This window comes from Candida parapsilosis, contig 005807, assembly GCF_000182765.1.
Source record: "Candida parapsilosis strain CDC317 annotated contig 005807".
In the NCBI taxonomy this organism is placed as follows: domain Eukaryota; kingdom Fungi; phylum Ascomycota; class Pichiomycetes; order Serinales; family Debaryomycetaceae; genus Lodderomyces; species Lodderomyces parapsilosis.
Genome location: NW_023503280.1, coordinates 673,726 through 699,622, shown reverse-complemented (window position 1 = coordinate 699,622; position 25,897 = coordinate 673,726). Strand labels below are relative to the sequence as shown.

Genomic DNA, 25,897 nt, shown 5'->3' with positions numbered 1-25,897 from the left:
GTGATCGGCTTGTACAGTGGAGGCAAAAGACGGAACAATATAGCCAAAGACATCACACAACCATAATCATTACGACATACTACACTTATAATGCAACTACCTGATGCGACAGCTGATCCTGAGCTTCCAAACATACAATACACTACTCACTACCTTCGTTCGATAATTATACATTCACTCGACACATTCAATCATCAAAATGCAGAATTTGCCAGTGAGCGACTATTAGCTTTGAACCCCCATGATTTGGATTCAGTTTATTTGTACTGTCTCACATTGTTCCATCAAGCTAAAGTGAAATCATGCTATCGCAAACTAATTGAAATTAGCAAGTGCAACAGTAGTACCACATCATCATCACCATCGTCACCATCATCATCACTACTGGATTTGAATCATTTAGGATGCAGTTATCTTTTCGGTAAATGTTGTTTACAGTTGAATAATAAATCCAAAGATGGCATTTTCCAATTGTTAAAAGTGAAGCATTTATATAATGGAGATCATGAACGAATGAGTATCGAAACCCGATTTGATTATAGGAATAATCGCAGTATATTACCTGATGCAGCACTGGTTTATCATTTATTGGGGGATTTGTATCATAGTATCAATGATATCAAGAATAGTGCATTGAGTTATACTCTGTGTTTGAAATTGAATCAGTTTGATTTTGAAGCGTTTCAAAAATTGTGTAAAATGGGAGTGGATATGAAGGTGAAGAGCTTATACAAGGTGCAAAAAGATGGCAATATAGAGCTGCAACTACAACAGCTGGGGGCAGGGGAAGTACTACTGCAGTCACAACAACAACAGCAGCACCAGCAACACCAATTCAAAACACCACAGGCGCTAGGGGTTCATGATATACCTGATTTGACCAATCCGTTCACTGAAAAGATGAAAGCAGTCCCCGATTCCACTAGCACCACGGGAAATCCATTAAAGACTCCCACGATACATGTTGATGAGTTTAATTTTTCAACTCCAAGGATTAAAACGGCAACAGTCCCTGATGCGCCATTGCGAAAATCGAATTTGAATACTGGATCTCATCATTATGACGTAAGCAACACTACTATTGCCAATAACACATTTGAGTTTGTCAAACCAACAACTACATCGACAGGCTCGCATTCAGAAGCTGCAGGAGGTGGTGGCAACAAGAAACGAGGTAGTCGTGTGTATTCTAAAATCACTTCGCGGTTAATCTCGCAACCATCGTCTCATACAACAATCAATAACCCTGCTGAAACTCCCAGTAACAAGAAGAGTTTGAAACGGAATAATTCAATTACTTCAGAGGATAATAATAGTAACAACAACAACAACAACAATACAGGTCTTGGATCATCAACAGCAATGACCACAAGTTTCTCGATTGCTTTTCTAAAAGAGATTGAAAAATGTGAGGCATACCTTTTACATTTATATCTGATCTTTGCCAAAAGTTTCAAACTATTGTCAAGTTTTGATTGTTACAAGGCAATCAAAATTTTGGAACATGATATACCTCAACAAGATCGCGATACCCCCTGGGTATTGAGTAAATTGGGTAAATTACATTACGAAGTTATGAATTATAAACAATCAGAACAATATTTCAAGAAATTACGACAAATTGATCGAACTCGATGTGAGGATATGGAAGTTTATTCAACTTTGCTTTGGCACTTGCATAAAAAAGTTGAACTTACGTTTCTTGCCAATGAATTACATGATATTGATTCTAATAGCCCCATCACTTGGTGTGCCATTGGTAACTTGTTTTCACTAACTCGAGAACCTGATGAAGCTATACGATGTTTCAACAAAGCCATAAAATTAAATGATAAATTCACATATGCCCACACATTGAAAGGACATGAATATTTTGCCAATGACAATTATGAAATGGCAATGGAAAGTTTCCGTGTTAGCTTGTTATTAGACCCACGTCATTTCAATGCCTTGTATGGAATCGGCATGATTTATATGAACTTGGGTGAATACCACAAGGCCGATTACCATTTCCGCAAAGCCATTTCTATAAATCCCATAAATATCATTCTCATTTGTTGTGTTGGTATGGTTTTGGAGAAATTAAACAAAAAACCAATGGCTTTGAAACAATACGAATTGGCATGCAAATTACAACCAAGTAATCCATTACCAATTTTCAAAAAGGCACAATTGTTGTTTAGTTTACAAAATTACCCTTTGGCTTTGAAGAATTTTGAAATTTTGAAAAATATTGCTCCTAATGAAGCTAGTGTACATTTCCTTTTGGGACAATTGTATAATTTGCAACTGGATAAGTATTCGGCAATTAGAGAGTTTACTATTGCTTTAAATTTGGACCCAAAGGGGAACTACTTGATTAAGGAGGCCATGGAGTCGTTAAATGAATGACTGAATGAATGAATGAAGAAGGGAGACAATTAGTTTGTGTGTATACAGTTTCAAATGAGGATGATTTCTTAGCGTGGCATTTGCTCGTGCCCTGTAGACTTAAGTTGTTGGATTGCCACAAAGGCAATGGATGTGCAGTATGCGTGGCGTATGAAGTGAGCTTTTGCAAATTAAGGTTTAGATTGTGCATAGTGGCCTACATGATCTAAAGAGCACATCTAGCTTATGCTGACTTCGGCCTAGTGGTGTGACACGTGTGTCCGAGGGTGGCTTTTGTTTGTTATACCGGCCACTTGGACTTTGATGGAAACACCAGATCTCAAGTCTTGAAGATCTAACTAAAGAGGGGGGGAGGCATAATGTAGGGATTTGAGTATACAATGAAATTTTCGAAGATATCTCGATGCAAGCCGTGCTATAAATCAACTCAGTAACGTAAAAAGTACGACAAGCAAAAAAAAAAAAAAAAAAAAGTAACTTTAGACAGGGTTCATCGTCCAAGACGTCACACTCCCATCTTATTTCGTTTAACCTACCCACCTTTGCTTCACTCGTTTTATCTTTTTCAATACATTATTTCCCGTTATTTGTATATGCTTTCCACATCCTCCTTCATTTAATATAACTTCACCATTTACCATAATGAAACTACATCAAATCCACTACTTGTTGATTCTACTATTGACACCATGCATAATCCATTGTCATATCCTTGATCTAGGTTTGAAACCCAATTACTACCAAATAGGCGACCCAGTAGATCTTCTAGTCAACAAGATCGAATCTGACAAGACTCAACTCCCATTTGCATATTATTCACTCACATTTGTTTGTCCGCCCATGAACAATGCCAAACCAGTTCATTTATCGTTGGGCGAAATCTTGCGCGGTGATCGAATTTGGCAAAGTGGCTACGACCTCAGATTTGGTATTGACCAACCGTGTTTACGATTATGCGACTTGCTTGCTACTCAAGCTGGAATCAGACGAGCTTCAAATTTAATTAAAGATGGATATGTTGTTCATTGGTCGATTGATGGATTACCCGGCGCTACTACTTTTGAAACTAATAACCATCGCAGAAAATACTATGCTGCTGGGTTCCCCATGGGATTTGTCGATCAAGATGTGAGCTATTTGTATAATCATGTCATGTTGGTGATTCGATATCATCGAGAAGCAAATACTGGGAAATACACCATTGTTGGATTTGAAGTATATCCCAAAAGTGTCATTAATGAGGAATGCCCAGGAACTAGTAAAAACTACCGAAATTTCCCCTTGCTTTATAAAGTTGATGATAAGGGACAATTGGCTCTGGAAAGAACAACTATCTCATACACGTATTCAGTGTATTGGCGAGAAGATAAATCGATAGATTACGAATCAAGATGGGATTTGTACTATGAGAATGAATCTGGTGAAAGTCAACTGAAGATTCATTGGATTTCATTTGTCAATTCGACGGTTTTGATCTTTTTGGCTTCGTTGATTGTAATGATTGTTATGGTACAAGTTTTGAAAAAGGATATACGACAACAATCGCCAAGCTTGCCAATCAGTGAAGGTGATGTTACTGGTAATGCTGGTGCAGCAGCAGCAGCAGCAACAGCAGCAACAGGCGGTGGTTGGAAAAATTTAGCTAATAAAGTCAACATCATCCCTCGAGGTGAATTGTTATTAACAACGCTAGTCCTGGGTGGTGTACAAATGTTGATTGCTATAGTTGGGGTTGTTGTAATTAGCAGTTTGAATTCAATCAAATCAAAAAACTATTTCTTTAATAATCACCAGGGGGCATTATTTTCATTTGCCATTTTTTGCTTTATGGGATCAGGCTTGGTATCGTCATTCTTGGGGATAGTTTTACACAAATTATTTCGTAAAGAGACCAACCAAAAATACGGTGCTGGTCAAATTTTAATTTTGTCATTATTATTCAGTGCAGTGGTGCCGGCATTTTTATTCATATTGATGTTTATTTTGAATTTCTTTGTGTGGGCACAAGATTCATCGACCGCATTGCCATTTGGAACAATTGTGGTGTTTGTGTTGTTGTTTATCTTGATTCAGTGTCCATTGGGCATAATTGGGGGTATTTATGGAAACAAGTACAAGTTTAACCCAAGAAATCACTTGTCCATTTGTGGTGAAGAGGAGAAATTGCAACCACCACATGATGGGGTCAAGTGTAGTGGTATAAAGTCTTTGTACAGGTTGGTTTCACCAGTATCATATCTCAAAACAGTAACGGTTTTTGGTCTTATCCCATTTGGAATAGTTTATGTTGAGCTCTTATTTGTGTTTAATTCGGTATGGTTGGAAAAGACGACGTTTTATTACATGTATGGATTCCTATTCATCACCACAGTGATGTTGTTGATAATCATTATTGAGTTGACAATAGTGGCAATTTATGTTTCATTGGTTTACTATAATGACGCAAATTGGACCTGGTTGTCTTTCAAAGTTGGTTCAAGTATCGCTTGGTACATTTATGGATACTCAATCTACTATTTTATTACTGTTTTAAACATTGACGATTTTGTTAGCTCATTGTTGTACTTTAGCTATATGGGATTAGCCTGTTTCATCATCGGTATTGCATGTGGTGCCGTTGGAGTAATAACGGGGTTGTTGTTTATACGAAAGATTTATGGAGCAGTTAAATTAGAATAGAAGAATATAGAGATAGTTGTAATAGAGTAATGTTCTATACTACAATAGCGAAATCTATGCTTGTTTTATCTTTGAATTTCTTTGTGTGATTTTGTCGAATATGTAAAACATTATTTGTAGCTACTCTATTCCAAAGATGAAGCACCAGTGATAATATCAACCAACTCATTGGTAATAACAGCTTGTCTAGTTCTGTTATACAAGATGGAGTAACTGTTGATCATATCACCAGCATTCTTTGAGGCATTATCCATAGCGTTTCTTCTAGCAGAAATTTCAGAAGCATAACCTTCAGCCATGGCAGTCAACAAGTTGTTAGCCAAAGAGAATTCAGCCAAACTTTGTACAGCATCTTCGCCTTCAAATTCGTACTTGTTGATACCTGGAGCATTTTGAATAATGTCTGCAGCGTAAACAGCAAATGTTGATGGTTCAAAAGAAACACCAGAAACAAACTTGTTGTAAAGAATTTCAACATTTTCGTAGTGACCCAATTTGGCAATTTCATCTGCAATCAAAGCAACTTCAGTAAAATTTGGTGCTTCTTTACCAACACCATTGAATGCCAATTTCAATTTATCAGCATGGGTTCTTGACAATTGAACTTTAACTTTATCTCCCACGGCAACAATATCGACATTACCATTCAATTCTCCCGTTCTCTTTCTGGCGGCTTTGGATAATTGAGAGTGAATTGATCCACATAAACCCTTGTCAGAAGAAACAACAATCAATAAAGTCTTTTCTGGGGTTTTTGAAGCAGCTGCATTTTCTTCTTCCAATTTCTCACCTTCTTTTGGATCAGCATTCTTGTTGAAATCCTTTTCACTTTCATTGAAAACACGTGAAGATTGCATAGCTCTTTGAGCTTTGTTCAATCTGGTAGAGGCAACAATCTTCATGGTGTTAGTGATTTTCTCAATGTTCTTAATTGATTTAAGACGATTTTCAATTTCACGTAATGTAGCATAGTTTCTAGTTGGAGCAGTTAGTATTTCACGTCTCAATTGTCTATACTTAAAGAGCCTCTTCAGTACGTCTTTTCACCCTGTGAATACGCCCAACGCAAAGTGCATCCCTAGTTGATCTGTATATTGTCATGAAACATACCTTACACGTGGAGCTGCACGGACAGCTTGATTGACTCCTAAACGAAACATTGCTGTACTTTTATTGTGGAATATGAATCAGTAAAGCTAAATAGTAAATGCAATGTTGAACTTTTCAATGGATTTTTTTCTTCCTCTCAACACCAGTAGACAAATGCTACCAATTGTACCTTTTCGCTCATTCTTTCTTTCGGGTTTTGACACAACAACAGAAATTTTTTAACTTTTCTTATTGGGTAATGAATTGGGATATAAATATATATTTTGAACATAATTACACGACATATACATGAACACAGAACATAGATATAACGAACTAGACATGGACAATAATCAGTTCTAAAAAGAGCGATGGAGAGTTCTTAGTGTCTCTGTTTGGCGATAGAGGCTCAGGAATTCAGTGATTCTACCAGGAGGGCCGAGAAACATTTTGCTTCTGTATCAACGACATTGTTTCGTACTTTGATCTCCATGAAACTACATCATACGATTCCGTTTAACCCAGACACGAGAATCATCACTAGGAAACTTAAATATTATGCATTCATCAAATTCAATCTACTCCGGCAAACAACTATCTTTATTTCGACGGATCGTTCTTTTGGTAGCCTTGGTAACCTTGTATTGGGTAACTTTCTAGCATCTTCAAATACTTTAAAATCAAACTCTTGCAATTTCTACCAGCATCTTCTTGATGATATTGTCTACACTTCCTTACAGCTTCATGTGTTACCCTTAATTCATATACTCTTATCCATTGTTCTCTCAACATTGATTTTCTTGCTGCATCAACCTGTGACAAGTCGTTATAACTTATATCATCAAATGAGACAAGTTCGGGCCTCAGGTGGTTTTCATAGCTGTCCAATTTTCCTATATCGAAAGCAGTTAGTACGAGAATTCACATATAGTTGGTGATAGTCAAATGGCTCACACGATTGACCAAGATTCGACGCTCGGGCCCTCATCAAAAAACATACCCATGTTGTGTTAGTGATCTGTGATGTATGGCGTGATGTGACGTGAGAATAATTATTAGATCGCTAGACAATGCAATATGGTGGGGGGTCGATGGATTGTTGGATACTAGCTTGTTGCACCAATTTTTTTTCTCTCCTAGTATTTGATTGTGTGTGTGTAATAATGAAAAGGTGAAATTTGACTGGACCAAAATTGTTACAAAAGACACTACTACAACTGTTATAAATAAGCACTGCTACCAATTGGGTGACAGATAGTAACGCGTTTTCATTACATCTTAGTGTAACCGTGTCATCTTCAATAGGGAAGCCAATGTTATATGTAACCTCTAAATCCACAACAAACAAATGTTTTGAGTTTGTTTCCCGTTGAATTGTCATTTTGGTTGCAAATTTTCACCAAAGTCAACAACACACACACACAACAACGAATTCTATGCAGCAGAAAAAATTCACAAATCACCGCCATATGTCAAAGTTAATTATTTTTTTTTTTTTCAGAGGAACATTTTGACATCAAATAGTCACATCCAACCATAGTAGCTTCCCAGGACATAAAGCTTGGTTGGTTTTCTTGTCTTACGTCAAAGCTTTGCTGTTGAGGTGTCCAATTGTCCGTACACAAGGTGCTAAAATTTCAGAATGACAGAAAAGTCAGTTCCCCCCCATACATCCTCGATTGGTCACATTTCATTCAATGCAAAGTACATATCATATGCTCATACTTTTTTTGCAGCACTGTCGTTTCTTGCGGCATTGGCTGTAGGGAGCTACTTGCATTATCACAAGATTGTTCAAAATGCCTCGTTCGGTTACCCTGATGAATGGTTCCCAAGTGTTTCAGCAACTATTGGGGACAGATACCCTGAGAGGTCAGTGTTTCAGATTGTGATTGCCATGACTGCTGGTCCCAGATTTTTGCTTCTTGCATTCAACTTCTTAAGCTTGTACAAAGAACTGTCGTATTTACCTTTTGTTGCATTAATCGCTGGACTTTTGAGAACATTAACTGCAGGTGGTTGGATGTATATTACATCCACAGATGATCATGATGCCCATGACGTGTTTATGATAGGCTACATCGTCTTGACGATACCGTGGGATGTATGCACTACTTTATTGTCACCAAAGGGATCCTTTCAAAGAAAAGCTAGATTTTATACGGGTGTCAGTTTCTTTGGTACGTTGCTTCCATTGATTTATTGGTTTATTCAACATAAAGTACACATAAGACCTGGTGCTTACTCAGTTTATGCGTATTTCGAATGGTCTCTCATTGGCTTGGACATTCTTTTCGACGCTTGGTCTGCATTGGACTATAGAGATATCGAGGTTACAATTTCCGGTGAAGGGTTGAAATTAGTATCGGGGCAAAAAAAAAAGCCCATTCAAGAGACCCCTATAAAATCTGTTAAGATAGAGAAGGTAGATGAATTTTCCAACTTTGAAGTGATTGCCAATCTTATCAACTCGTACATGTATTGGACCGTCTTGACATCTTTGTTTTTGTGTGTGTGGTATTTCCCGCTATGGTACATGGGTATATCCGGATATGAAGCGGTTGTCATATCAATATTCTTGTCACCATTATTGTTGTTGCCACAATGTTTGAGAGTCTACCTCGCACAAATGCCACAGTTGACAAGATCATTGACTGTCGTCTGTGGTATTGGTGCATACAAGTTTGAAGACCCAGAACAAAAACTATTGGCTATAACAGCGGGAACCGTATTTGGTATCATTTCAACAGTAAATGAGTTCTGGTCATTATCCAAACATCCGAAGAAATTGAATTCGTATATTGCAACTTTTATTTTGGGACTTTTAGCAACGTCCACATTCAAGTTTTTATTTTATTCAAATAATCCTATATGGCCAATAATGCACAAGGAGAATGGTGGTTATAACCCATTGGGTATATTCATTGGATTACTTGCAGCTTTCTTTACGCCTGTATTAAAGAGAGAGGAGATATCGAGTCTTACAAGTTCACATAAGGTTGGGGGATCTCTCTTGTTGGGTGCAATTGGTTTTGGTGGATATTATTTCACATTACAAGCATTATTATCAGATTCAGGAACGTTGGCCCTCTGGACGTGGGAGGGCTACCCAATAAGAGGGCCGACTCCAGTAACTGGTGCGTTCCCACACATTCTCACATTCGCAATCGCTCTTCTCGTAACTTTGAAAGTACATCCAAATGTATTTAGCAGTTGGGGCTACAATATCATTGTTGGAGGTGGGAGTGCCATTACATTTTACTTTTTGAAAGATTGGGCGGGGTTTATCGGGACATTGGTGTTTGTGTTTTACATTGTTTCAATTGGACCACTTATGTTGCACTCAATCACTGGCTACAATCCAGCAGGAGTGTTTTTCCTTGGATATTTCTTAAATGTTATAATTTCATTAGCTAGTGTTTGGATTGTGGCATATGCTTTTGTTCCTGGTGGCCCATTACTAAGAGAAAGAACCGATATTGTCTTGTCAACTGCTGTTCTTCTGATTTTTGTTGGAATAGCCAATTACCAGTTGAGAAAGAAGGAGGTATCAATAATCAGCTTTTATAGCAAAAGAACTTTCAAGCAAATGTCAACAGTTGTCACTGTGCTTATTGCATTGTCATTATCCACTGCTATCAAAAGATGGCCCACTGGGTTGGGTAAGCCATATCATCCAGAAACGGAAACCTTCACTGCTGGAATATGGTGTGTTCATTTCGGTTTGGACAATGATATGTGGTCATCAGAAACAAGAATGAGGGATCTTATAAAGGATGCAGAACTAGACATTATCGGACTTTTGGAGACAGACACACAACGGTTGATTGGAGGAAATAGAGACTTTACGCAAAAGATTGCTGAGGATTTAGGCATGTATGTTGACTATGGCCCCGGTCCAAATAAGCATACTTGGGGAGCAGCTTTATTATCGAAATTCCCCATAATCCAGTCAACGCATCATCTTTTACCTTCTCCCGTTGGTGAATTAGCCCCTGCCATCCATGCAACATTGGACATTTATGGCAACTTGGTTGATGTTGTTGTTTTCCATTCAGGTCAAGAAGAAGACGTGGAGGATCGTAGGCTACAGAGTTTGGGCATTGAAGAAATCATGGCCAATTCCGAAAGACCGTTGGTGTTGTTGAGTTATTTGGTTACCGATCCCTTAGTTGGTAATTACAACACCTATGTTTCTGAAAAGTCAAGGATGCATGATATTGACTCAACCGATTGGGATCGTTGGTGTGAATATATTCTTTTCCGTGATTTGAGGAAGATTGCTTATGGCAGGATTTCGAGATCAACAATCACTGATACCGAATTACAAATTGCCAAATTTGGTTTTGGTGGTTTTGAAAATCACGATTACCATTTTGTTGATGAGAATGATGTTGATGAAAATTTGAGAATGCCACAATTGTTTAGGGGTGATGGGGTGAGAGGACATAGGTATCATGTTTTTGACGAACCAAGGTACTTTGCCCCCGGACTTTAGTACAAAGATTGTAATATTTCTTTAAACTTACTTTTTATAATCATTAATGCATAAATACAACTTTTACATAAAAACACTACTTTCAAGCAAATGCAAATCTTATTCCAACAAACCTTGTTGCTCAGCCTCGGCGATTCCTTCTTCTTGATGGGACTGCTCTATTGTGTGCAAGCTTTGGCTATTTCTTAATTCATATAATCTAATCTTTTTTCTAATTCGTTTCGACTGCCATTTGATTGGAACAAAGGGCAACACTCCTTCCCTCTCTTCGTATAATTTGATGTTCAACCAAATAATGACAAAAAGCCAGTAGCAGCAATAGGTGATGACACTGCCATAGGTTGCTGAATTTGTCCACCCGAAAATAGCATTGAGCACCATCCATCCACCGTCGGTTAACCCATTGCAACAATTTACATGCCAAACACTTTTAGCAATGTCATAAGATCCTGGTCCACTACCAGTCTCACTGACATCCAATCCACCACATTTGCGAACAAATGATTCTAATTCGAGAAACCATACCCCGCGACTCATTAATCCAGCACTGACAATGTAAAGAAAACACGTTGACGTTATTAAAAAATACTGCAATGACAACTTATTTCCTCCTTTGTATAAGGTGTAACCCACCAATGCACCAAGTGCAAGTCCACAAGCGATTGATAAAGGGAATGACGAAGCTGGCGAACTCACACCAATACCTCCTACAAACACCACGGCCTCCAAACCTTCTCTCAAAGTTGTCACTAACGGCAAAATGGCCAAAAAATACTTTTTACCAAACTTTTCTCTTTTTGAAGAAGACGATAGCTTGGTAGATACAACCGGCGCTGCGCTTGATCCTGTTAATGGAACGCTTTCTGACTCCACGCTTGATCTTGTTCCGCCATAGCTGATGACACCATCGTTAACATCACTTTCGCTAAACTCATCGGAAAGGATACCGTCGTCACCCAATTTTGCAATCTCCTCTTCACCTTCTTCGTCTCCCTCTTGATTATATGCATCACCCAACTTGATCCACCATTTCAATTTCATGACTTTATTAATACGTAATAATCCAATACCCATTACAGTGATTATTATACTTGACAATATCGAAAACACCCCTTCCCAAACACGCTCCGTATATGCCCAATAATCTTTCCCAATGAAATAAAATGCTAAAATAAATACTAGCCCAATCAAAAAGCAAATCACAAGTCCCAAAATTGCACCCACCCATACTTGAATCTTTAGTTTTCGTTGAACTTGTTGTAGATGAGTGCTTGACTGACTAGGCGTTGAACTGGTACTTGTGGTGGTTTTGGCGTCGGACTTGTGAGATCGCTGATTTATAAATGAAAGAAGTACTGAAATGATAATTGCAGACTCCAAAGTTTCCCGAAGAATAATGAAAAAGATCTGTATCGAAAAGTAATCCTCAATCTCAACCATATTGAACAGGCTGTTTTTATATGGATAAACAGTAGATTTTAATTGACTTTGGTTGTGAAAAATAAAATAGTCTGATCTCTTGAGAAGAAGTGTCGAGAAAAAAGAAAAGAGAAGAACGAGGGAAAGCCAAGATAATCCACGACACTATAAATAAAAAGATTTTGCGACAATGATGGAATACGACAGGAAGCTTTGTGGCTAAGTTGGTCAAACTCCCACCCAATCTACACCTTCTAGAGACCCATAGAGTGAAAAATACTCTGTATCATTATCTAAAATAAACTCCGTTTAAACTCCTTCGTCAATCTCTAAAAAAAAACCAAAAAAAATAATAACTCCAAGTCAATTGCATGTACTCGAACACCACAATGTACTAGTAATAATCAGTGAGACAACTCAAATCAGCCCTACAGAGCCGCAAAGTTATTCCTTATTGGTAGGGAAACTCAACTGTTGCAGTCAAACAAGTAATATACTCATCATCTTTTGTAAAAGCTCTAGCGGTGACCAAATACTTTCCAGGTGGAACTTCCTCGGGAATTTCAACCTCTTTTGTAATCACTTGTTTCCCCTTTTCAATGGGACACTCTAAATCGACCTTGGTGATTTCTTTACAAATGTCATAGGTTTGGTGAATCAACTTGATGAATCCATAACGAACATCAACTTCGACATAAGCACCATCGGTTATAGTCTTGTCAAGAGTACCTTTGGCAGTAAATGTCAAATTGGCCCCAGCTTCAGGTGGATTAGGTGAAATAGTAATTTCATCAAGGGTTAAAAGCTGTTTACTGGAGTAGTCACATACCTCAATTGGAGACTTGCCTGGTACAGGCTTAGTATCATCATTGGCGTGGGCTTCATTGGCAACATGGAAGAAGTTTTGTTGTTGAAGATCATATTGGGAATTGAGGTCACTGGGTGTATTGAACACGGCAAGGGCACGGTCGACGTACTCATTAAAGAGCGAAAGTGAATTGACTGCAGTTAACGTTGCGACAGTTGTAAAGGCAATCTTAGTAAAAGCAACCATGACGAAGTGGGACTAGATTATCTGTGTTGAAATGTACTAACGAAAGAAGAAAAGTTGTGGATGAAGATAATACTTTGCCCTCCCCTCGATTTTTGATAGCATTGCTACTATTAACTTTTTTTTGTTATCATAGTACATACACACATACACAATTGCAAGCCACGGTCGTGTCGAACTGGCAAATTACAATAACCGAACATGGACAAACACACTCCATTACTGCTGTACTATACTATGTGTTCTACTACGCCGCGACCCTGAAAATGATGTGATATGCAGTGTACTACAAACGTGTGGGCGCCCTCTCTCACCTCTCTTCATCTACCCTGATATGATCAAATTTGCCGTCATTGTGTCAAATCTTTCCCTTATCAATTTGGCTTCAATTTCCAATAGTTCATGATATATAGCTTCTCCCTTCGATCCTTGCAGTTTTAACATTTCCTTGATATTAGCTTTCGATAATTTCCACACGACTGAGTCATTTACAGTAGTGTAAGCAATAGGTCTGTAATGTGATGCATCGTCTAAATCGCCAAATGCAACCATAGGTACAATTGAACTGTGTAGTTCTCTTCCCTCGGGTCCAAACTTGATCACAGATCGAATTAGTCCCAGTTCAACGATGAAAAAAGATGGTTCGTCTTTTGAAGTGTTGTAAAATTGTAAATCTTCCGGAATTTGCTCCTTGACGAAATATGGAGCCAATGGTGCCCAAAACTCGGCATCTTTGGAACACAATCCTTGAAATGTAATCATCATCAAAGGCAATGGCTGTTTTTGTAAAAACTGACTATTAGCATTCAGGTGTAGTTTGTGTTGAGTTTTTTGTTCGTCATAAACTGTTCTACTAGCTGCTTGAAGAACTTGTTTAGTTCTTGGAGTTCCAAACTCACCACCAAATTGATTAAACAATTTATTGCTAAACGAGGATGGTGATTGAATCGATGACGATCGTGCCATGCTTCCACTCGAGTTTGTGTTCACTCGCGTATTTGCATTTGTATTATTAGTCTTTGCTCCAGGAACAGATCTTGACGATGTTTGACGAGTGACATGCTCCAATGGGTTGTTTTTTTTTAAACTCTTGTACGTCTTTAAAAATGAGTTTTCACACCACTCCAAAGCATAGTTCAACGAACTAAATAACTCAATAGGTGGAGATGAGCCCTCGTCCTGCTCGCTAATTTCAAATAATCCAGCATCACGCAATCCCTGGATCGTATCGTCCTCTTCGCTCACTCCAGAGATGATCAATTGCGTCTTGAACTCACTGGCCAAATTTAGTATTCTTCTGAACCCCTCAGCCGCTGAAAAGTCCAAAGAAATAACCCCCTTCATATCAATTATCAAGAACTTTACCGGTCTTTTATCAAACTTGTCAGTTTCAAATATCAACCTGATTTCCTTTTCTACTCCACCGATCGACCCAAAGAATATAGTCCCTTGCAACTTAACAATGCAAATTTGCTCCCCCACGTTTTTCAAAAATTCTTGTTGCTTTGGGTGACGCAAAACGGTTGATCGGGCAACATTACCGGAGTAGATACCTTGAACAACTGGAGTCCTTGCAGCCTCAACCACAAATGATAAACATGCTAATAAAATACCGATCCCTATACCGGCAACAAAATCAACTGCACCCATAGTCACTACAATGATAATAATGGTTGAGTACTCAATCTTTCTCAATCTACCAATAGTATCCCACACGGACTCTTTAAGAAGCTCGTACCCCAATAAATAAATCAAGGCACCAACAACACATACTGGAATATAGCCAATAACGACTGGCCCCGCAATCATGACTGCCGCCGTAGCTATAGCCAACATAATACCGGCAAGTCTATCATTAGCGCCAGCCCTGATAAACAACACTGAATTGGTGTACACCAAGTAATTTTGAATAGACCCGACCAAACCGGAAATTGCATTTGAATACCCATGAGCAACTAGTTCTCGATTCACATCGACATCATCCATTCCAATGGATACCGCTAATGCAGGCACATTGATTGGAACATGCAAAATTCCAAAAAATGTTAATGCCAACATCGTTGGGATTTGTCTCATAATGCACCACCAATCAACCAACTGAAACTTGTACAACTCATAAAACTCAAACCAAGGTTGGTCATCCTCTACTGCTGGAAACACCCAACCCATTCTTCTTGCATCATCTAAGTTCCACGAGGGGATTAGCAATACAATCAAGTGAAACACTGCAAAAACGGCAATAAAGTATCCAGGCACAAGTAGCGAGTTGTGAATTCTATGCTGAAGTAGTATCAATATCACGGCCAAGATTAGTGGTACCGTCCATTCCAAAAGCGTGGTTGTGTTGTAAAATAAATACTTGAATGTTTCGTAATTATAATTTAGCCCACCTTCCAACCTTGACGATACTTCAATCCCAGTAGCTATTAAAAAGTACCCCACTCCCCCTATACAGCCAACAAGAATGTGTCGAGGAAAGAACCCAACTAACACCCCCAATTTCAATTTTCCTAGCAAGAAAAACACCAAACCGGTCACAATAGACGAGATGGCATATGATGTTATTGTAGTTGCAATTATCGCATCCTGTTGATTTTCTGCAGAGTTTTCTGACATGATCAGTTTGGAAATGCTAAATGCCATGGTATGGAAGAATGGTGTAACTTCAATCATTTCCGAACCAATACCCGCTTCGAATGCAGACCCACCCAATGAATAAACCAATTGAGATACGATACATGACATGTAAAACATCGAAAGTCCTGCCGGTGCTAATGCGGCAAATATGGGTTCACTAATGGGGAACATGATCATTCCGTAAGACAAACCATCTAAAATGTTGAGCAAAGTTCCCAAAAACACTCCAGGAATGAATTGGAATGGTTTGGTAAGTAGCTGATGTAATCTACTTGGATGAGCTGGTTTTTCAGGAATTGATCCTGCGCCGTTCGGTGTGTTGGTAGTATATGATTGTCTTTTAGAATCTGAAACTCCCCGAAAATTCGAGTGTTGTTGCACACCAATTGATCCTTCTTCATCACCTGTGGTGTAATCAGCATGTCGATTGGCAAGCAAGGGAGTTATACTGGAATACGTAGGCGACGACGACGGCCTTTCGTATTCCCCTATGTGAGAGGGTTTGGCACTCGAGCGGTTTGGTTGCACCGGAAATTCCTCTTCCTGAATGCTAGTGTCGTAATCATTGCCTCCACCATCTCCTTCATCATTATCGACAACACCAATGTTGGCAAGGTTTGCTGTTTGTTCGTGCACTTCAGCGCCTGTGTTCACCTGGGGTGAACTTGTACTTTCAAGAATGCTTGGTCTATGACTCATACTGACATAGCTTCGCCCGCTGATGTCAAAATTGGGGTTGTTCAGGTTATTGCTGTAGTTGAATGCTTCACTTATGGAATAGTTTCTGATTCGATTGGGCTTGCTAGCCAATTTAGCTTGTTCGGTATTTCTGGAGCTGGTAAAGTTTTCAAAGTCGCTTTGATTGGAGGGATTGTTTGAAGAAGTTGTGGCTTCTGGAGGATAATCAACTGTGGCTTCCAAAGAAAAATCATCATGATCTGTTATTGAATCATCAAATTTACCGGAAGTCTTTCTTATTTTAGAATTCTTTCCTCGGTTGTATGTCGAGCTCATGTTTTAAAAATCTTTGAGATACAGATTGTGGAGTGTTAAAAGAGCGACGGTACCTTGTAAACTGAATAAAACTGTATGTGTTGACTATGTAACTTAGTGAAAATCCTTCAGCGTTAATAATTGTGCTTTGCTTGTTATCAATGAAAATTTAATAACCAATTAAATTACATGACACAAAACAAATCGACAGAGTCACGTGCAAGATGGGGCTGGAACAACAGGTTATTGAGAAGTACTCAAATGCCAGAATCAAAATTGCAAACCAAGGGTCATCACAGCGACGGAGTAAACCTCGGTCTACGTTGCAATGGAATTACTCAACCTGTTGAAGTTAGTACCCACAGTTAGCGTGGTAAGATTTTTCCCTAAATTTCTTTGTGTAAGCTTCCTCTCTACGTGTCCAAGATAATGGCGATCCAAGATGTACCAAACCCGTCGAAATATTTCTTTGTAAACATTTTTTGTAAGAAGTTCGTATGTTTTGTTAAAACAAAAGGATGGTATCAAAGCAATGTCTGTCTTTGGACAAATGGTTGTTACCAGTACGAAGGGGCCATAGAGTGGTATGGCGTCCAAACATATTGTGCATGAAAGGACAAACTTCAGTATAGGAAGTAGTCAATATGATCATTTATGTTTCGTATAAATCTTGTTGAATGAGTTTCGCATACTATTTATTTGTTGCAAATTAAAGCAAATTTTATTTTAAATTTGTTCAACAGTTACTAGGGTTGCAATATCCCCGATCAAGTACAACAAGAGCTTTTCTGCAACTTTGCCAAGTTCTATGAACCAATAAAACTTCCGATTCCAGTTAAATAAACTTTGCAACCTTCGAAACTTTGGGTAGTGGATGATACTAGTCATTCGGTTACCTCCTCGGTACCGAAGTTGCACATCTACCACAGACATGCGAAAGAGCGTAGAGAAAAAAAAATAAATTTTTCGACGACACACATTTTATTTTGAGATTTTCATCTGCCACTTTGTACTGTAGCAACCGACTTTGTTGATACCTTGTGGTTGTGAAAAGCTGAAAGTAAAGCTTTTATGGTAGTGTATCCTGCGATACGAATGACATATGCGACTCTCACGATGCTATGGATAAGGTTGATAGACTAAGGCTCGTTTAGTTTCGGCGTCTCCTAAACAGCTACAGAGCCATAAGTAACACAAAAAAGCACAAAGTAGTTTTTTTTTTTTTTTTTTTTTTTTGCAGTATCATCCGCAATAGATTGCTATGGCACTTTGTTGAACGAATCTAGCCAGGCATCAATGACATTTGAGGCGCCAGGGTGGTTAAACTAAGCTTCTCATCGCCATCTTGTACTCTGCCAAACTCAGTTTTTTTTTCGAACACACATCCACATTGTTTGTTTTTCTTCTCTTTCGGTCCTCTTTCCTTTTCACTTTTTGCTATTTTGGCTAACAAGAATAGCAAACATAAAAAAAATTAAAAGTAAATGACATACACAAAACCCCCAAGAGTCCCTCAAATGACGATCTGATTCGATTGTTCATCTTTTTGGAAATCCACTCACTATATAAACCAAAACAATTCCCATTCCTTATTTCTCGAGGAATTTATTTCATCACTTTCCAATCACTCAATCATAAATCTATATTTTAAAACCATGTCTGCTGGAAAATACTTTTTAGGGGCTGCTGCAATTGTTGGTGGGGTTTACTACTACGACCAAAACGTTGAACGTATCTTGCCTAGAAAGGAGCACGAACAATTGGCTCATCAAACAGCCAAAGCTGATAAAAAAGCTCATGAATGGAACAACAAGTTGACCCAAAAGATCGAGGACGGCAAAAAGGAGATTGAGAAAAAGACCAATTCAGTTACCTCCTCTGTAAAGGAGTCCGACACGTATCAAAAGCTCCGTGAAAACAAGGAGGACTATAGAAAGTCAGTCAAGGACGCTGCTACCCCAGAGGATGAAAAATCAGTATTCAAGAGAGGTATGCAAAAATACATTGATTTTGTCAATTGTCTTGGAACCAACACCGTCAAGACCGGTGAGACTCAAATCTCGTCAGCGGGAGCTTTGCCCGAAGTGAAGGAAAAACCAATTTTTGGCAATTGGTTCGGCAAGAGCGATGTTGATGAAGCAAAGGACAAGGCTGAACACGAAAAGAATAAGTTGTTCAATTGGGGCTCAGAAAAGGCTAATGAGGCTGAAAAAAAGAAAGATGAGTGGAGTGCATGGGGATCTAAAAAGACTGACCAAGCTAAAGCCGATGCTGAACACGAAAAGAACAAGTTATTCAACTGGGGTTCTGATAAAGCAGATGACGCAAAAGCCGAGGCTGAAAGGAAGAAGAATGAGTGGAGTTCATGGGGATCCAAGAAGGCCGACGAAGCCGAACAAAAGAAGGATGAATGGGTTTCTTGGGGATCTAAAAAGGCTGATCAAGCTAAAGCCGATGCTGAACATGAGAAGAACAAGTTATTCAACTGGGGTTCTGATAAAGTAGATGACGCAAAAGCCGAGGCTGAAAGGAAGAAGAATGAGTGGAGTTCATGGGGATCCAAGAAGGCCGACGAAGTCAAGGCCGATGCAGAAAAGGAGAAAAACTCCTGGTTCAGTTGGGGCAACAAGAAAGCAGATGAAGCCCAAGACAAGAAAGATGAATTGGTTTCATGGGGCAGCAGCAAAGCTGACGAAGCTAAAGCCAAGGCCGAAAAGGAGAAAAACTCATGGCTCAGTTGGGGAAACAAGAAAGCTGACGAGGCTCAAGATAAAAAGGACGATTTGGCATCATTGGCAAACAAGAAATTGGATGAAGCCACCAAGGAATTCAACAAACAATATGACGCTTCAGTAAATGAACTCAATAAGCAATATGACAATTTGGGTAAGGTATTCAGCTCCACTAAAGATCAAGCCAATGAATCATTCAAAGTTCAAAGAGAAAAAGCGGTACAGCAATACAATGAAGCATACAAGAAGTTTCAAGAATTGAGCAACGACTTGGCTAATGATCCAGAAAAGAACAAGAAATTGTCAAAAGCCGCCGAAGACTTTAACAATTCATTGGAACATTTGAAATCTTATGGTGATGACGTTTACCACGATATCAAGACAAAGTTGAGTGAGTTGTTCAAGTAGACTTATTGTGTAGGGGAGAGATATATATATATACAATTGAAATATTACACGAGTGCATCTTCTTTTATTGGTGGAGACAACAATGGGACTGAAATTTTGTAATTGGTAGCGAGTTTATTCGTTTTAATGCACCCTCTCCCCCCCACCCCACTCTTTAATGATTCGTAAAGTGCCCAAGCTTTACGGCAACCAGCTAGCCAAATTCAAATTGGATACAAATGCACCTACACTGGAGCTACTATCAAGGTTGGGGATTGTGACGTACCCACGTTCCGGATTAGTGAATTGGTCAAAGACGGGGCTCATTATTCAAAACAAGATCAATTCCATCATCAGAAAACACATGGACAGTATACAGTTTGAAGAGTTGAGCTTGTCTTTGCTATCGTACAAGACAGGATGGATCAAAACAGGCAGATGGAACCAGCCAGAGATTTTCAAATTACAGAATGGCAAGTGTGCCGCTGATTTTTTACTCGTTCCCACTTGTGAAGAGGAGATTACCCAGTATGCCAAACAAGAATTGGACAGTTATAAGCAGTTGCCACTCAAGTTTTACCAAATTAAGGAAAAGTTTCGTGACGAAAAGAGACCGAGGGGAGGTCTTCTTCGTGGCAAAGAGTTTTTAATGAAGGACGGGTATTCGTTTGATGTAGACGAGGAGAAGGCTTTGGAGACATACAAGTCAGTTGTTGGAGCTTACCACAAGATTTTTGACGAATTGGGTGTTCCCTATGTCAAAGCTCAAGCAGATAGTGGCGATATTGGTGGAGACTTGAGCCATGAATGGCAATACTTGAATGACACAGGAGAGGATACGGTGTTTAGTTGTGATTCATGTGGTCACGTGTCGAACCAGGAGAAGACGATATCATACCCCAAGGAAGGTGAGTCGGTTGCCGGTGATGGTGTGTCTGTGAGGTATTTCATTACCGATGACAAGTCTACATTGGTGTGTGCGTACTACCCCGCGGGGAGAAAACTTGAGCCAAAATTTGTTCAGCTTGAGGTTCCCGATATGTTGTTGAATGTGGATGAAAAGGATGTTTTTAAAGAGTTTGAACAGGTTGACGATTTGTCAAGGAGGGTTGTACGAGTAATGGATGCTCGATTGAATTCAAGGTCCAACTTTCCTGATTTCCCAGTTGAGTTCCATAACCGATCCATGATTACCACGTTGACTGATGTTCCTATAGTGCTTGCAGAAGCAGGTGAAGTTTGTGGGGAATGCGACAGAGGCACATTGAGCGAACAACGAGCAATTGAAGTGGGCCACACCTTCTATCTAGGAAACAAGTACTCGAAACCATTGGGATTAACTGTGGATGTACCAGAGGAAGGTAAAGTGGTTAGTAAGACGGTAATGATGGGGTGTTATGGTATCGGTGTTAGTCGAATTGTTGCGGCAATTGCAGAGATTAACCGAGATAGTGATGGGTTACGCTGGCCACGAAGTATAGCGCCGTGGGAGGTAACAATTGTTGAAGCTTCAACCAGTGCTGAGTTTGGCGATGTTTATTCGCGCTTCAGTTTTGATTACAGACTTGATGATAGAGATGTTTCACTTGGACTCAAGATTAAGCAATCCAACATGATGGGTATTCCATTGGTGGTGATTCTAGGGAAAAGATTCCCAATGGTAGATATTGAAGTTAGAGGCAAAAGACGAGATGGACAGCCACTAGAGGTCAAACACCAGGTACATGTAGATGATTTGTCCCACACTGTAAATAGTTTATTAACAAACATGTAAAGTAACTAATACCTTTCTAAGCAAATTTCCCAGTCAACTTGGCAAATACATGTAAAATGATGACTGAAAAGATGAAACCCACAGCCAAAAACAACACAACCAATGGATCAACACGTAAACCTTGAGCTTCGTCAGTGAACAACTTCATCATGGTAGAAGAGCTTCCACCAGCACCAGCCGATCTGGTGCTCAATGGGGTGGCATTTGATGTTTGTGCTTTTTTATCAGCTGTAGACTTTCTTTTTACAGCACTTCTCAACCCACCTGGAGCTTGACTAGACGAAGACGATGACTATGATTACGTTAGTATTGTGATGTAGACTTATTTTAGAATGGGCATGAACATACCATTTGATTGGTATAGTATCGATTTTAATTGTTATACACAACACGTAATCAACTTAATTTTCCCAATTGACAATTTCAGTTTTTTCGTTTCTCTGATGTGGCGCTACCAAAGGAACATCAACTTGTTTCTGCCTGTCTGTCTCTCTGTTGTTTTTTTTTTTTTCCTTTCTTTGTTCCCGAGAGACAGAAATTGTTTTTTTTTTTTTTTTCAACAAAAAACACGACCTAAAATAGAACCGAGCGAGAGAGTTTGTGTGTGTGTCAGAGTGAGAGAGAGTTTTCTTTTCAATTTTTTCTTTGAACAACACCCTATGGGGCACCTAACACACCATGGATTTTAGAAACTTGTCTATTACTAGTACCACCACAACCACCAATCAAATGGACAATATAGTAAAGCGTCGTCCTTCTTTATCATCACTATCATCGACATCCGGTTATTCCTCCTCGTCGACGCCTTTCAATACAAAGAGCTATACCCCAAACGCTCTCATGAACAAAGACTTGCAAAGTTCGTGGCTCAACCAACCAAGTTCAACTTCGATTGGCCCTTGGGTAGAGCAGCAACAACAACAAACTCTCGAAGCCTTGGACAAAACCTTGGACAAACCAATTAATGATGAGACGACAAAACCTAATGATAATGAACCTCACGACAACAATGACCATACCGACGATGAAGAACTTATCCCCACTGCGATTGTAATCAAAAACATTCCATTCGCTATCAAGAAAGAACAATTGTTGGACGTGATGACGAAGCTAAATTTACCTTTACCTTATGCATTCAATTACCATTTTGATAATGGTGTCTTTAGAGGTTTGGCGTTTGCAAATTTCACATCCACTGACGAAACATCTCTTGTGGTGAATCAACTCAATGGTAGGGAGATAGGAGGCAGGAAATTACGAGTCGAATACAAGAAAATGTTACCTGCTCAAGAAAGAGAACGGATTGAACGGGAAAAAAGGGAGAAAAGAGGTCAATTAGAAGAACAACATAGATCAACTTCCAATGCATCTTTGGCATCCTTGTTATCACAGGCTTCGACAACAGCCGCCACGAAGAACCTTAGTGTTGCTGGTACCTCTTCTTCACAAGAGAGAATTCTTTTGAATTTGCCCTTTGGTTGTTCACTGTTTGCCCCACCAGAAATTAATTTCAACGATCCCGAAATTTTAGAATTATACACGCAGTTGGTACTTTACCGCGATGATGCTTCGAAATCTGTGTTTGAGTTGGCAATATCACCATTGAACTTGAATATTGCTCAGAGGAAAATTATTTCATACATTTGCAATTATCTACATCTATTGGAGCTTTTTGACAATGGCATGATTATAATCAGAAGAAAACCGGGTCATATTTCAATCGCCCCCGGTCAAACGCGCCAACAACCACTTCATTCGGCCTCCATGATGAATCTTAACCAATTGGCAAACCCTCCTGAGTTGTTGCGCTCACATTCTCAATCGGCCATACCCATGCCAAGGTTGAGACAACAAACATCAACGCCAACGCAACAACAACCTCAATTAGTTTACCAACAAAGACCTTACACACAACATGGATATTACCAGCAATCTCAACAACCACCACCACCGCAATTGGCTCAAAATTTGTCAGCAGGAAGTTCTGCTGCTGCATTGTTACGGACAAACAATAATAGATCGTATGTCGACGTGAGATCTACACCACCATTGACACAAGTGGAAAGTAATCCAATCCCACAACAGCAGCAGCAGCAGCAACAGCAGCAGCAGCAGCAACAGCATCAGCAACAGTTTTTCCAGCCCAATACTGCAAGTACCACCAATAATGTTCACTCACAACCGCAGACGCCATCAAGTGGATCGATTTGGGGCCCAAGGTTTATATAGAGTTGTAATGAAGAACCCAAAAAAGAAAGATATGTCATCACAATTTACCTGATACTATAAAACTACTACTACTATTACTACTCTCTCTCCATTTCTCTCTCTATTTAAATCTCTCCAACAAAGACTGGGCTGAGGCTGTATCCAAGTAAACAACCCCGTTCTCCGTTGTTACTGCATTTCCTGACAACAATTGCTCTAATGATATAGTAGCCCCGGATTCTGGTTCTTCTTCCTCGCCTCCATCTTCGATTCTACCGCACCTTGGATGTTCTGGTTTCAAAAACGAATCCCCGAAATCCTTGTCACCAATTCGTTCGGTTATCCTCTTTTGCCATCCTTCAATACCTTCACCATCACGTAATAAGGCAACAATAATTATCGACATATTATCACACCCTATACCGGAACCATCGGAAGTTGGTGAACAACAAAGATCCATAATTTCTTCACAAATTTTCTCAAGATCTTTTTCTTCACGAATTGCTTTTCTTATAAAATCAATAACTTGTTGAGGGTGCATACAATCCCAAATACCATCACATGCCAACACAACAAATTCATCCTCGTCCAAGTTGATTGTATGTGTGATGACATCGGGGTAACATGTGACAACTTGTTCTTCTGGTGGGAGATCAACTGATTTTTTGAATTCGAAATCGGCAATCGATCGCGAAAGAGCCAAGTTCCCATTGACTCTGTCTGCATCGACATATCCTCCTGCAGCCATTATACGTGACTTTTCCCCTTCCAAAGATGGTTTATGATCAAATGATAATGCCTTGGCCACACCATTGACTGACATAATCGTACGCGAGTCACCAGCATTACCACAGTAGATGCGGTCTGGAGTGATGAGTACCGTAGTGGCTGCACACCCACTATCATCATCACGCATGTAGATATCCTTCAAGATAGCTTGATCACAATCTAAAAAGCCTTGTTTCAACGCATTGACATAATCCTTTCCGTTATACAGAGAAGTGGCTCTTATGATTTTGTGCAAATGTTCACCAGTAAATATAGCAGCTTTTTCTCCTCCGTGACCGTCATATACACCAAAGAACGCGACGTAGTCTGCATTTTCTTGACTATTCTCTTTCGACTCACTCTTAATACCATCAGACTTGTCATTCTCGGCTTTATCCAGTGCTTCTTTTTTACCGTCGTCCTGATTCGCTTTATCGTCATCATCGTCATCATCATCATGATCATGATCAGAAAATTTATTCAAATCTAAAACTGTGGCATGGGCATCCTCCATATTGATTCTCCAACCTTGCATGCTTGACAACCCGTATGCCAAGTATTTGTCATGACCCTCCTCTGAGTCTTTCTCAGTAATTGGTTGTGATAGAATCTGTCCCATGGTTTATTGTTGAAATGAGACAAAGATTGGGTAAAGTTTTAGTATATCAATAAAAAAATAAAAATCCTCGCTAGTTGTGAACGTGAATATTAATGGCAATTGTTGGATTGGCTTTGCAAAAAAGACAGTAACAAATATAATAAACGTGTAGATTTTCTATTTAATGGGGGGGTGTGGTAGTGGTGGTGGTGTTACTTCAACTTTTTGTTTATGGTTTCTTAACAGAAAGGCGAAATTTTTCCTCTTGTGATGATGAATTTCTTTTTTTTCTTTTTTTTTCTGTTTCAATTCATTTGTTCAATTTAGTGCCTCCATACTGTATAACTACTACTACTCATCTAGTATCTTTGAAATACCCACGGAGGTGTAATTGATCAGCACTAACTAGTTGTTTGCAAAATCTATTGCACATGTAGGATTTGCTTGACTCATCTGCTAAAAGATGCATTGAAAAACATATTAGCTAGTTTACTGCTAAATGCAGTTCCTTACCGATTCAACAGATCTAGAAATCCTGCTCTATATAAGTTGTAATTTAGACCCCTACTGAAAAGAGCTACAAAGATAGGGTTACTCGGCACGTGTCAACTCTCAAAGAAACTTTACATTGACAATATCACCTACTTAATGAATGAAGTTCTAAACAGTAATA

General features: G+C 39.2%; 13 protein-coding genes across 13 annotated transcripts; 6 read left to right on the top strand and 7 right to left on the bottom strand. All coding sequences in view use genetic code 12, as the record gives it.

The window, feature by feature from the left end:
• Positions 1–90: 90 nt before the first annotated feature.
• Positions 91–2,391, top strand: CDC27 (anaphase promoting complex subunit; the record flags this gene model as incomplete). Its single annotated transcript, XM_036808178.1, has 1 exon — positions 91–2,391. The coding sequence occupies one exon, from the start codon at positions 91–93 to the stop codon at positions 2,389–2,391; it is 2,301 nt and encodes a 766-aa protein (XP_036664941.1).
• Positions 2,392–3,033: 642 nt separating this feature from the next.
• On the top strand, positions 3,034–5,070 carry CPAR2_803160 (uncharacterized protein; the record flags this gene model as incomplete). The annotated part of the gene is made up of 1 exon (XM_036808177.1): positions 3,034–5,070. The coding sequence occupies one exon, from the start codon at positions 3,034–3,036 to the stop codon at positions 5,068–5,070; it is 2,037 nt and encodes a 678-aa protein (XP_036664940.1).
• A 125-nt stretch (positions 5,071–5,195) lies between these two features.
• Positions 5,196–6,230, bottom strand: ATP3 (F1F0 ATP synthase subunit gamma; the record flags this gene model as incomplete). Its single annotated transcript, XM_036808176.1, has 2 exons — positions 5,196–6,045; positions 6,181–6,230. 2 exons carry the CDS (start codon positions 6,228–6,230, stop codon positions 5,196–5,198), a joined length of 900 nt encoding a protein of 299 aa, XP_036664939.1.
• A 529-nt stretch (positions 6,231–6,759) lies between these two features.
• CPAR2_803140 (uncharacterized protein) lies at positions 6,760–7,163 on the bottom strand (the record flags this gene model as incomplete). Its single annotated transcript, XM_036808175.1, has 2 exons — positions 6,760–7,052; positions 7,160–7,163. The coding sequence occupies 2 exons, from the start codon at positions 7,161–7,163 to the stop codon at positions 6,760–6,762; spliced, it is 297 nt and encodes a 98-aa protein (XP_036664938.1).
• A 638-nt stretch (positions 7,164–7,801) lies between these two features.
• CWH43 (Cwh43p) lies at positions 7,802–10,657 on the top strand (the record flags this gene model as incomplete). The annotated part of the gene is made up of 1 exon (XM_036808174.1): positions 7,802–10,657. The coding sequence occupies one exon, from the start codon at positions 7,802–7,804 to the stop codon at positions 10,655–10,657; it is 2,856 nt and encodes a 951-aa protein (XP_036664937.1).
• Positions 10,658–10,756: 99 nt separating this feature from the next.
• FTH2 (Fth2p) lies at positions 10,757–12,097 on the bottom strand (the record flags this gene model as incomplete). The annotated part of the gene is made up of 1 exon (XM_036808173.1): positions 10,757–12,097. The coding sequence occupies one exon, from the start codon at positions 12,095–12,097 to the stop codon at positions 10,757–10,759; it is 1,341 nt and encodes a 446-aa protein (XP_036664936.1).
• Positions 12,098–12,527: 430 nt separating this feature from the next.
• Positions 12,528–13,130, bottom strand: CPAR2_803110 (sterol transporter; the record flags this gene model as incomplete). The annotated part of the gene is made up of 1 exon (XM_036808172.1): positions 12,528–13,130. One exon carries the CDS (start codon positions 13,128–13,130, stop codon positions 12,528–12,530), a length of 603 nt encoding a protein of 200 aa, XP_036664935.1.
• Positions 13,131–13,451: 321 nt separating this feature from the next.
• Positions 13,452–16,778, bottom strand: CPAR2_803100 (uncharacterized protein; the record flags this gene model as incomplete). The annotated part of the gene is made up of 1 exon (XM_036808171.1): positions 13,452–16,778. The coding sequence occupies one exon, from the start codon at positions 16,776–16,778 to the stop codon at positions 13,452–13,454; it is 3,327 nt and encodes a 1,108-aa protein (XP_036664934.1).
• A 1,634-nt stretch (positions 16,779–18,412) lies between these two features.
• Positions 18,413–19,897, top strand: CPAR2_803090 (uncharacterized protein; the record flags this gene model as incomplete). The annotated part of the gene is made up of 1 exon (XM_036808170.1): positions 18,413–19,897. One exon carries the CDS (start codon positions 18,413–18,415, stop codon positions 19,895–19,897), a length of 1,485 nt encoding a protein of 494 aa, XP_036664933.1.
• A 157-nt stretch (positions 19,898–20,054) lies between these two features.
• On the top strand, positions 20,055–21,650 carry CPAR2_803080 (uncharacterized protein; the record flags this gene model as incomplete). The annotated part of the gene is made up of 1 exon (XM_036808169.1): positions 20,055–21,650. One exon carries the CDS (start codon positions 20,055–20,057, stop codon positions 21,648–21,650), a length of 1,596 nt encoding a protein of 531 aa, XP_036664932.1.
• A 16-nt stretch (positions 21,651–21,666) lies between these two features.
• CPAR2_803070 (Arf family guanine nucleotide exchange factor) lies at positions 21,667–22,001 on the bottom strand (the record flags this gene model as incomplete). Its single annotated transcript, XM_036808167.1, has 2 exons — positions 21,667–21,924; positions 21,999–22,001. The coding sequence occupies 2 exons, from the start codon at positions 21,999–22,001 to the stop codon at positions 21,667–21,669; spliced, it is 261 nt and encodes an 86-aa protein (XP_036664931.1).
• A 327-nt stretch (positions 22,002–22,328) lies between these two features.
• PIN4 (Pin4p) lies at positions 22,329–23,879 on the top strand (the record flags this gene model as incomplete). The annotated part of the gene is made up of 1 exon (XM_036808166.1): positions 22,329–23,879. One exon carries the CDS (start codon positions 22,329–22,331, stop codon positions 23,877–23,879), a length of 1,551 nt encoding a protein of 516 aa, XP_036664930.1.
• Positions 23,880–23,979: 100 nt separating this feature from the next.
• On the bottom strand, positions 23,980–25,245 carry PTC2 (type 2C protein phosphatase; the record flags this gene model as incomplete). The annotated part of the gene is made up of 1 exon (XM_036808165.1): positions 23,980–25,245. One exon carries the CDS (start codon positions 25,243–25,245, stop codon positions 23,980–23,982), a length of 1,266 nt encoding a protein of 421 aa, XP_036664929.1.
• Positions 25,246–25,897: the final 652 nt, after the last annotated feature.